The 12,244-nt window shown below is 43.7% G+C and overlaps 1 protein-coding gene across 1 annotated transcript in view; it reads right to left on the bottom strand.

Annotated features, from left to right (window-relative positions):
- The window catches only part of LOC146976681 (nesprin-2), a 60,387-nt gene that overhangs the window by 9,262 nt on the left and 38,881 nt on the right, over positions 1-12,244 (bottom strand). Inside the window, exons 2-10 of the mRNA XM_085794553.1 lie at positions 9,925-10,147; positions 9,649-9,799; positions 8,031-8,213; positions 6,022-6,156; positions 5,735-5,929; positions 4,181-4,337; positions 3,979-4,104; positions 2,576-2,664; positions 415-417 (exon numbers count right to left, since the gene is read on the bottom strand). Of these exons, the coding sequence (XP_085650679.1) occupies positions 415-417; positions 2,576-2,664; positions 3,979-4,104; positions 4,181-4,337; positions 5,735-5,929; positions 6,022-6,156; positions 8,031-8,213; positions 9,649-9,799; positions 9,925-10,130 (1,245 nt within the window). The 5' untranslated portion in view covers positions 10,131-10,147. The remainder of the gene's footprint in view (positions 1-414; positions 418-2,575; positions 2,665-3,978; positions 4,105-4,180; positions 4,338-5,734; positions 5,930-6,021; positions 6,157-8,030; positions 8,214-9,648; positions 9,800-9,924; positions 10,148-12,244) is intronic.

The following is a 12,244-nucleotide window of genomic DNA, read 5'->3' as shown; positions in this document are numbered from 1 at the left end:
ACTTTCACGTGTGTCTCAGTTCATCTCTTCCTGTCGGGCTTTGGGGTTCACCCACAGTGCAACAGTGTGTGGGGGTGTGAGACAGACAAAAATACAGAGTTGGGGGGAGGGTGGGGGTGTGGTGTCGCTGCAGGCTAGAGGAGGGTGATACTGATACTCACTTCAAAGATTTCTATGACAATTTCTGTCCTCGTTTCTGTTTCCTGCTCAATTCATCTAGTTTTTTTGTTGTTTTTGTGTCTTTTTCATGACCATTTCTCTTCATTCCTGCAGCTGCTGACATCTCTCCACTCCCATGTCTTGCCAAAACAAAGCCAAAAAAAAAGAAAGTGATGTACCTGAGAACATATAAAGGTGCCACACACGCCTGGCGCCATCAATAAATCAGCAGAGGAGGAGGTGAACTGTTGTAACCGGCTCATAAAGCCGACAGCCAGCGGCCGAGAACATTTTTAGATAGCTGGTGCATTGGAACATCAATGACTGAGTGTGTCTCTGTCTGTGTGTCTGTGTTTGTTTGTGTTTGTAGGCCTGTGTGTGTGTGTGTGTGTGTGTGTGTGTGTGTGAGAGAGAGAGAGACAGATGGACAGACGAGGCCTCTGGGCCATGTAGCATCTGGGTCAGAGCAGAACAACAGAGAGGAGAGAGCGACAATGAAATTAGGAGGAAAAACTCCATGTGGTTTTGTTCTCCTTCAACACATCACGTCGGACGCTGCATTAAAATGTATTTAAAATGAATCCTTCACATCACAGAAGTCACACCACTTACTTAGGCTATTTGTCATACTGAGGAAAACAGCTTGAATAAGACCAGGTGAAAACCCATCAGGGTCTGGCTGCACTCAGCTGGTTGCAGCCCTGCATCTGTTCTCTCTCATGTACACAGTAGTTTAAAGGGACAACCAGGAGTTTTGGAAAAGCAAAGTGTTTTCACACTACATTTATGAGCCTCCGCACCGTGAAATTCTTTGACCGGCGCAAGACAGACTCATGTTTTCATTCATCAAGAATTAAAGTCAGAGGTTGGAAGACGGTCACATACCGTCGTAGTTCCCACCATAAACGGAGATTCATACGGCGGCGTTATTCTCATGACTCACCACGAAACCGAAAGTAAAGAAACGCTGGTCGGCTCGCCCAGCATTTCCACCACCACTAATAATAACAAAATAACCATAGAGACAAAACCATAGATTTATCTAAAATGGACCATTAACAAGTGGTAACGGAGATTCATCCACATTAATATGAGACTTTTTTATAACCAAATAGAAACTCCTCGTTGTCCCTTTAAGACAGCTACATTCACAAAAAAGTTGCTCTCATTGACATACATGTTTTTTGCTCTATAAGTTTTAACCCTTCAGAGTCTATGGCATTTTCTTCTGTATTTATCTTACCTGGTCTCCTTGTGTATTAAAGGGATACTTCACCCAAAATTGATAATTCAGCAATCATCTACTCACCGTCATGTCAAGGAAGGGTTTGGAGAACTTTCAGAGTTATCAAAACTCTTTTGGAGTTCCAGGGGGGGTCCGGCTGGCAACAGATTTTCATATAATGGCGGTGGATAGTGCTCACTTTTGAATTGTCCAAAAACACACACTATGAAACATCCAGATACCTCCATACTGCTCGTCCTATCCGCCGCCATTATATGAAAACCCGTTGCCAGCCGGACCCCCCCTGGAACTCCTAAAGCGTTTTGAAAACTCTGAAAGTTTTCCAAACCCTTCCTTGGCATGACGGTGAGTAGATGATTGGTGAATTATCGATTTTGGGTGAAGTATCCCTTTAATACTTTTAAAACTAAATTTGCCGGAAACACACAGAATATTATTATAAACTTTTTTTTAGACGCTATATACTGGAACTGTTCTTTCTTTGAGGTCTTGGGGAGAAGGAGGGAAAGAATAAAGGGCTCTCACCATGATACAAAATAAATATATTATTTACATTGTTTACAAAAAGCCCCAGTGGCCTGGCATGAAACCAGTGTGTGTCTGCATGAGGCAGAGAGCCACATCAGGCCTGACATCTATGGGCTGCTCTGGTTTTATCGTCTCATTTCCCACAGTGAACAAACTTTCTCCTTCCTTATGAAGCCCATGTCTTGCTCTTATCTTGGGTAAAATACTACTTAACTGGTAATCTACACATTATTTCTTACATTTACGGCTGACTTTCCCGATAATGGCGATCATACAAGGCAACAGAGCAGCCATCTGGATGTACAGTAAATGAACACTCTTTGGCACATGGTCTCCTATAGGACTGTGGCCCGTCCTGTGATGGGACAGGAGTCTCCTGTTGGACATGATGTTTGAGGCGGGACTACTCTGCTTCTGGGTCAGCTACAGACACACCAGAGGACTCTTTGTAGAGGCCGAAGTGTCGCACTTTCAATAAAATAAGAATTACATCGCTACATTATCATTCAGTGTTCCAGAGATAGACGTGAAAGAGGAAAACAATACCCCCGCTATATCCGATGGCACCGACCTCAGAGGGTTAATGTTTATTTCCTGCTGTCGATATGTAATATGTAAATGCTGAGGCTGCTGTAAACTCACAGTGTCTGCTTCCTGGTTGGTGATTTCAGACAGAGAGCTGAGTGAACTGAGGTAGCTCCACCTCTTGGGGCCATCTTTGTGACAGAGTCCTGCAAAACACACACACACACACACATACACAACAGTACTTTAAAAAACAACAACACCACATTCACTTTAGCGACCACATAAAGGTTTAAACCTGGTGTAACAAGGACAGAACCCGTAGCTCTGAGCAAAAAGACAATCTTGTGCACCAGCCTGTAAATCCCTTATTCCAGTTTGGGAGAAGCCTGAAGTTGCTTTCAGGCCTTAATGGGGCTCTGAAAAGAAAATTGGCTGTGGCATGTTGGCACAGGCAGGACTGCAGGTCTGTAACCACAAAGAGGTGGACTGTGTGCGTTTTGTTTATTTCTTATTTTGAGGAATTCAGTAGTTGGCCGACTCAGCAGACTCAGTGACAGTGAACACGGTCGACCGACGACAACGTGGTAGATTAGATTGTCTGGAGAGGACTGCTGGGTTAATGTGCTGTGGGCTGTGAGCTGTGGGCTGCTGGATGTGGAGCTGGACTTGTAATGAGAGAAACAACAAGGAAAAGAGGAACTTTGCTAAGTTGCCGCTGTATGTTGTTGGCAGGAGGCTGATGAAGCGAGTCACAAGTTAACTCAACTAACTGCATCTGTGAAAGTCTGTGCAAGCTGTTTTTAGATCGGCGGAGCAGAGACGTGAGCTCTGCACGGCGCAAAGTATTTTCGCCTTTCCCTCATCAAACTCATCAAATACACAATCCAACAACTCCAAAACACTCTCGTGGACAAATTCACCACGCCATGGAATAATAATAGAATATTACAAGACAGAGTTGTTTTAGAGGTAAGTACATAGCCCGAACTACATTCCAGACACGGCTGCTCAGCAGAGTGACTTAAAGAGCAAAAGTAGTTGTCATGATGTAATTATATGTTAGCATGGCATGGTGAATGTCCAGGTCACAACTTGTCCACAAGTTTTTTGGAGTTGTTGGATTGTGTATTTAGTTTGATGAGGGAAACGGAGAAATACCATTAACCTCCGTTGTGTTTGCTGAGCAGCTCACGTCTCTGCCCCGCCGATCTAAAAACAGCTTGCACCGACAATTAAAAGTAACAAACTTACCGCTACGACTACAGGGATTACGGCAATAGGCCAATTTGCCAAAAATGTTGAAATATCCCTTTAAACTGCCACTCCTGCCAGAGTTTGGTGCGTTCAGGTGACAAATCGTGTACTGTAGGCTAGATCCTTCATCTGGCGCAGTTGTTAAATGTGTGAATCTGCTGAAACCAGTCGGTTAGTGTTACCTCCAAGTCTTTTCTAAACCAGTCGTGTGGTCTTATCTGTCCCCAGTTTTACATGACAGTGCATCTTGAGTTTCCTCTCACCTGTGCTGGTGCTGAAATACGACGAGTCACCGTCGTCACAGCAGACGGAGTGTCCGATGTCGACCGAGGGGTCCCACTCCAACCCCAGGTGCTCGTGGGTGGGAGGAGGGGGAGGGTGCTGAGGCACTGAGGGGGAAGGTCGGGGTGAGGGGGGGTTAGGGGTTAGTTCACTGGCTGGCAACCTGGAGAAGTGGACCGAGACTTGATTTGTTGTTGTTGCTGGTTTTACCTTTAGGAGGGTTTGAAACTGCAGGGAGGTCCAGGTGAGATTTATCAAGCGCTCCGTCTTCATCTAATAGAGCCTCAGAGGGGCAGCCCGAGTCTGGACCCTGAGACAGAATCCAGTCATCCTCAAACACCTGCAGGACGAAGAGGAGGAGGAGGAAGAGGATTCAGCAGAAGCAGCAGACAACTATAAAAGAAAGGCAACATTTCAGTGAGCTCTGCGGTGTGTAAGGGGGAGCAGAGGAACTAGGCCAACAACGTAACTGTTATTTTTTATTATGAAATATCTTTTTTTTTTGCCAGAGCAGCAATCAAAGATCCAAATATATTCAATGTGCTGACAGAGACAACATCTTTAATGTTAATAAGCGAGGCCAAGGCAGACATTGTAATCTCTGTTGTTTGTTGATAGTTCCGCACAACTAAATTCTCTTGATACACAGAAGACACACAATAATAAAATTGAACTGATTTGTAGAAGAAAAAGGAAGCCACAGTGTAGAGTCTATGGATGGATTTAATCTAAACATCCAGGTCTTTTGTTTTAAAGGTGTAAAAGAATTTACACAATGAGCTGACTTAAAGAGGAACTATGCAAGTGCAAGTTCCGCTGTGTTGCTAACCCTCCACCTGGTCATGTGCATTTGTTTACAACAAAGCCGGCGAAAAATGAATACTATTTATTACACGGCTCTATTGAATGCTGCTCTCTGATTGGTCCATCACTGCATTCTGCGGTCCGTTATTTCTGTATAATGACCATCGTCAAGTATAACAGACCGTTGCTCCGCGACTTCGCGACACAAACGCACCCCGTAAACAGTAAAGTTAATCTCTTGTTTATGACAGATACGACTACACAAAATACACACATCGTAACACGTGTATGGTAATCCATCGATCCACTGATTGATTATCAAAGGCTTCAAATGCACCGGGAGGAGGCTCAGCAAAACAGCGGAAGTGACCGGTCTTGCAGATTCGCTAAATGATGCCATTATAAATCAATGAAAGTCGTATTTTGATCAACATTATGTTTCAAATTAATTATTTTACTCGTAAACCGTGTAATAAGCGGGATAATGTACAGTTGGTTGGTTGTTATGGAGAAGTATGAAAGTATGAAACCATACTTCCTGTCAGGGTTTATTTAAGCAATATATCACGACGGACAACGCCCCTTAGCCGATACATTATCCCTTACATAACACATACAATGTTACGGCGTGTAAGTTTATGTGGTGTTAACTGTCATAAACAAAAGATTGCAGGTTAAATGTAGCATAGCCACGGGAATAATCCTGCTTAGTTTGTCTTTGATATTGAAAGCTGCTACTTACTACTAAGAGAGTTTGAGAAACATATTATTTTAACAGATTGACTTTATTGTGCATCAGTGCACACAGGCAGAACTAAGCCATGTCTTCCTCTTTCATATCAGTGAGAACTCACTGTGACTCATTTCATTTGTTAAGATTTGATGGTGTGTATGTGTTTGTGTGTGTGTGTTTCTGCATGTGTGTGTGTATACCAGTCTCATGCTGAGCAGCCGTGTATGTGTCCGTACGATGTTGTTGTAGACGTGGCTGCAGTGGCGCAGCAGCTCCAGCAGTCGGCCCTCCACATGCTGAGCATCAGTGGGCTCGCTGCGTTGGATCAGAGCCTCGCCGCGCTGCAACAGGGCGTTGACGCGAGCCGAGTTCTCACACACACACTGCTGCAGGGACTACGCACAAACACAAACGCAATACAGAAAGGCAGATTAATGTGCTGTGCATGAGTTAGGAGGAAGAGTTTAGTTGTGCAACAGGCACTGACCTGCAGGCGCCTCAGCTTCTCACAGGTGTTTCCAGTCAGATGATCCACTTCAGTCAGACGGACGTCCAGCTCAGCCAACCAGAGGGAGAGCTCCTCCCTCTCTGCCTCAAACCCCTCCCACTCTGAGACAAACAGCTGATAGAGGAAAGAAAGGCAGTGCATCCTTAAGAGAAGTCCATAACTAACCAACTCCAGAGTGTAACAGACTTTCATTAGAGGCAGGTCTTTACCAGAAACCAGGGCGCCTCAGTAGACGTAACAACGACCTGTAACAAGAGGTGAAGCCCTACACCTCTGGCATCCACACAGTCCAGTCATGCAGCTGGTGTATACTAAGACTATTTAAAGTCATGTCACTATTAACAATGAGGTATTCAACAGTACAGATATAAAGACCCTCTAATAGAATCTATTTGCTCCAGAAGGCACTGTCCAACAGTGGTGGAAACATCAGTCAGTTAGTCAGTCAGTATTATATACAGTATCTGGCCCCACAGTTGACAACAACAGTTATAACAACAAAAATGATTTTGGATTAGACTGGATTTATTCAATGAAGACTAATATTTACTGCTGATTTATATGTTCAAGTTTCAGTGGAGGTTTAAACATAAGTGAACTATTCACATAAAATCACACTGGTTTCAACTGATGTGATGTAATCATTGCATAGAAAAAAAAGAGATTTATTTACAGCTACTATATGAACTTTTAACTGGATATGCAAAAGTCTCTTGTTTCTGCTGATCTCTCTCTGTGCAACCTACAGCAGCAGATGAGGCCGATAAGCTGTTTCCAAATAGTGTAACTCTATACGTCTGGGAGACAGTGGTCGGGTCGGTCCACTATACGAAACGATTTACGGCACTCAGACGTCTACAAGCATTGAGTTTCATTGCTCAATTTAATCAGTTTGATCACTATATTTCCGTCATGGCTGATACTGGGACAGGACCACTCCAGTATGGGACCACTCCGGAGGGTGGTTTCACTTTTTTGCGTTTTCAAGCCTCCAAAACGCTATTTTGTGGTTTTCATCCGCGAGCGTTGGCCTTAAAGGTACATTGTGTAGGAATTACTCCCATCTAGCGTTGCGGTTGTATATCGCAATCAACTCAATCGTATTTTTCATGCTGCATTCACGTGAAATTGGGCAGACGGCAGACGGACGACAGCCGCTGCACGTAACGGCATAAACAAGCCTCTATGTAAACAAGTGGTCCGTCAGCACGAGGCAAAACAATACACGTGACAATATGTTGTCATGGCGATGTGGTATTGTTTTACCGGCTTTCTCTGGACTTCTGTGACTAAAATGACATCTGGTTTGTTAGCGACGGCCGTCTGCCCAACTGCAGGTGAATGCAGCATCAGTGTAACGCTCCATTCCTCCTCACTGAGACACCACATGGCAGCAGCACCGAGCTTACCCGCTCCATGGAGATATTCAGAGCTGAAAGGAACACTTCACTTTGTTGATGGGGGGATTATTGATTAATGAAAAACAGACTTTTGAATGAAATAAACGATTTTCGTGAATAGATAACAGGAGAAGTTACACAATGTCCCTTTAAAATGATATCGAAGAGTAAATGTGTTGAGGACTGAGGCATAAAGTTGTCTTATTCCAACTTTTATCAACTTGGAAACTAGACTAAACATATAGATAATAACTGTTCGGCTGTAACCAACTTTGTTTATGTGGCAGGACCAAGGAGGTTTGAACCCCAGTCTCCTGGGTAAGAGTCATTCACGCTGACCAGTCGACCAGAGGGACATCCCTGTGGCCAAGTAGCCAGGCCACATGATCAATTGGAGACATAGTGACAGGACCGTCAACTGTCACACTTATACATTAATAATATTATTGTTACAAAAGTCAGAAATTCAAATGGAAGTTCAAAAAAAGAAAGATAGAGCACAGACGCTCTGCACCACAGAACAGCAACAACCTCTGCAGAGACTAAAGTCTGAGCAGCATCAGGGGAAGTATCAGGAGGGACTCTGACCTTCAGCTGCGCTCTGATGGATTCCAGTTTGGCATTCACATCGTCCCATCGCCGCCCGGACGCCCTCGCCGACGCCAGCAGCTGTGCCTGCATGGCGCCCAGGAACAACCGGGTTAGAGCTCGATTCTTCTGGGTCAGACTATCCAGCTGTTTGAGGCGAGATGCTGCTTCACACCCGAGCCGCTGAGCACACAAACACAACTCACATCAGAGGCAACGAAGGAACATGCACACAACTTTTTCAACTGGCTGCTACAGGCTTCATTTACACCTGCTTTCATACAAACCTGTACAATGTTTTTGTGTCCATGTGTAAAAAGTGAACAGCCACAGACTCTCCCACTTCTCAGTGACAACAACTGAACAGTAAAAAAAAGGCAACAATGTGGAAGAAAAAGCACAAAGGATCCAAAATGAAGATTTTATATTTCCTTCAACAAGAAGCCCAAGACCTTTTACAGTGAATTAGATGGGCTCAGATATGAACTTTATTCAAGGAGAATTGAATGGACTACTACAGTTTTTTTTTCAATTGTTAACAAGCAAAACTGAAGTCACGTGTCACACGCAGTCTGCAAAACACAAGTCCATGTGGAGCAAACTGTGAATCACTTTTCATTGCTTTCACACAAAATGCATTGAGTGACTACAGTCATCAAAATTCATAAACTCTTTCTCAGCACCTGCAAAACACTCAGCTTTTACAGCACATTTTTCAAATGTAAAAAAAAAAAAAACAGTTACGAAGACAATCAAACCATTGTGCATTTCTGCTGCAGCCACACTGAAATATATAGAGAATCATATCAAAATACTGAAAATAAAAATTATATGGAAAAAGGAGGAGGAGGAAATGTCATTGGGCAGCAGGCAACTGTGGATGTCGGTCAGAGAGGAGCAAACATCACTGAGCTGCTCTGATGGTTTGTCATCATTGGACCCTCCAATACAGAGAGGTCAAAGGTCAAGAAACACAGCATTTGTTGCTGCGTGTGATGATGTGGTGGTCCACCACTCTGCTGCGTCTGACTGGTTTGCTGGTGTTGATGAAAACATTTGGCCAATGCACAAGAGAGGGAGTTAAAATGTTTTTTTGTGTGCACCCTCTTTGGAATTTTGATTGCTTTTTTTTTTCTTTTTTCTTTTTTACAATAAAATGTATTTTTCATGTAATTGAAGCAAAATCCTGTGTTGCTGCTGGTTCAATTTTGTTACAATATACAATAATTTAGTGCACTCAATGAAGTGCTATTTCTATTTCTATGATAAAGTACTGATTTATCTGAAAATAAAAAGTCAAACTTTAAACTAAAGAGGTAAAATATATTCGATGTAATGCTCTCTGTTGTTAGCGTTTGGTACTTCAGTGTGTTACTGTAAGAGTGGCAATGTTTGTCTCCAGAGTGAGACTTGTTGCCTGTGTTGTGGATGAATAAGATTATTTAGAATCAGAAAACAGTTTAGTTGAGGTGCATGTTGGTGATGCAGAGTCAGACTGGGTGAGGAGTTTTGAATAAGAAGCTTCAGTATTGACCAATGCTTGTTAGCAAGGGAAAAAAAAACAACCTGTTTCAAGAAGTTTCTTCTGTTCAAATATCTGCGTGTGATCTTTCTTTACCTCAAACTTCCTCAGGTTTTCCTTGGCAGCGGTGTAGGTTATGGGGGTGGAGTTATGGCAGCTGACGGCCTGCTCAGCCAATCGCAGCCACATATCCAGGTGGGCGTGTTCCTCCATAAACTCGTGCCAGAGGACCCACCTCCGTTCCAACCTGAAAACAGACGGGACACACAGTCTCTCACTTCTAAAGCTGAATGAAGATCAGTAGCTTATTATGAATTTAATTTTAAATTCAATCATTATCAAACTTTTATTCTGTTAAGTCCACAAACTCACTGTCCACATCCCTGCAGGGGATTTCTGTCTTGGTCCTTGTCGTCCACTCTTTTCATCCCCCTCCCTCGCAGCTCCACAGGTGATGAGGTGTGAAAAAACGGAGACTCTGGCAGATTCAGGATCAGCTCCATGTCCCTCACCTCCTCTTCATGGAAAACATCCCCTCTGTTAGAAGTGTGGCTGATGTCACAAGGCCATCCTGACATCACGTCACAGTCACCTGCTGACACACAATGTTTAGGGGATTATGTTATTTATTTCTCATGACAAGAAAGTCAACTTTGTTGCAGTTGTTTCTGGAATCAAATGTGTTGATACTGGAATATTCAGGCCAACACTTAAAGGGATAGTTCAGTACAGTAGGTTTGTTACCTTTAAATTGTCGGTGCAAGCCATTTTTAGAACGGTGGAGCAGAGCCGTGAGCTGCTCAGAGCTACGCTACGGAGGCTCATTATGGGATTTCTTGGTTTCCCTCATCAAACTCATCAAATACACAACCCAACAACTCCACAACGCTCTGGTGGACAAGTTGTGACCTGCACATTCACCACGCTATGAGATAATAACGGAACTACTTGCTGAAAAAAGTCACTGAAGGCAACGCTCATCAGCGGTTTAGCATGAAAACAACTCCGTCTCGTAACATTGTGTTATTATCTCATAGCGTGGTGAATGTGCAGCTCACAACTTGTCCACCAGAGCGTTTTGGAGTTGTTGGATTGTGTATTTGATGAGGGAAACCAAGAAATCCCATAATGAGCCTCCGTAGCGTAGCTCTGAACAGCTTGCGGCTCTGCTCCACTGTTCTAAGAATAGCTTGCACCGACAAATAAAGGTAACAAACCTACTGCTATGACTATAGAGATTATGGCAATGGGCCAATTTTCCAAAAATGTTGAACTATCCCTTTAAACAACGAGATCTCATCCTGTTTTGTGGGTTAGAGCCGGACAGCATGAAGAGACAGACCCTTTCTTAACACACACACACACACACACACACACACACACACACACACACACACACACTTACACTGACACTGAGGAGGCAGTGATTCACCATGTGCCTCCTCAAGGACCAAGATACACACCTGTAGCCACACACACACACACACACACAGTTATTGCTTATTCATGAGCCTCTGGGTCTTTACTGAAGTGGATCCAGAGACTTTCTGAATGAGTGGAGAGGGAGCATGATACCAGGGGCTTTACCTGTACGAGATGAAGGACAGATTTACTCTATTTAGTCTGCACCAACAATCTGGATGTAATTATCTCCTGATTTACAGGCGCAACAGCTGATTACACCCTCAGAGTCTGTGACTGACATCCGGATCATTCTCTGAACCAGCGTCTCCGTTCGCCTTGTCTACACTGAGACACTGATTTCCTACAACAGTCTCCTGAGGACACTCATCCTGTTCCACACACAGCGCGCAACTTCGACCTTCGGCGGTCTCTAAGACACAACAGGATGGAGGATCATAGGAGCTTTTTCTTCATAACAATTACCCCAGTACAGGCTTCACCTGGTTTGGATTCCTTCAGTGTCTGTGGTTCCTGAGCTGAGTTCTCCACATCCATCCCCTCTCCTCCATGACAAGCAGACCAGGTCATCCAAACCAGTACAGACACTAAGTACAGGTGCATCTCAATAAATGAGAATATCATGGAAAACTTCATTTTTTTCAGTAGTTCGATTCAAATACCATACTTTCCGGACTATAAGCTGCTACTTTTTTCCACCCCCCCCGGTGCCCCAGCTCTCCTCTCTGCACACCGCACACAAACGCGCTCTGTAACCCGCAGTCTTGGTTTATGACAGTTAAAAAAATATACACATGGTAACAGTGTATATGTTATGTAGCGTTATCCACCAGCTCATGTATTGATTTTTCACCGGCTTTGTTGTAAACAAATGCACATGACCAGGTGGAGGGTTAGCAACACAGCGGAAAAGCGACCAGACTTACATAGTTCCTCTTTAAGGCTACGTTTACACAGAAACGATCTGAACAGAAAACGCAAAAGTGGTGTTGTGTTCTAACTTTTTATTTTGCATTTAGACGAGCGTTTTTGGGGAGGTTAAGACTACACAAACACACACGCCGTAACATCGTATATGTTATGTAACGTTATTCGGTCACTCCATTGATTTTTCGCCGGCTTCGTTGTAAACAAATGCACTTGGCTGATAGGAGGGTAACCAAAACAGTGGAAAAGCGAGAGGACTTACACAGTTCTCGACTGTCTTTCTGTGTAAATATCTCATGTTACAACATGAAAACCTGAGACTTATATTCAAGTGCGGCCTATA

The sequence above is a fragment of the Trachurus japonicus genome, chromosome 13, assembly GCF_045865225.1.
Source record: "Trachurus japonicus isolate A0001 chromosome 13, Traja_1.0".
Lineage (NCBI taxonomy): Eukaryota > Metazoa > Chordata > Actinopteri > Carangiformes > Carangidae > Trachurus > Trachurus japonicus.
This window is presented reverse-complemented; position numbering and strand designations above follow the sequence as displayed.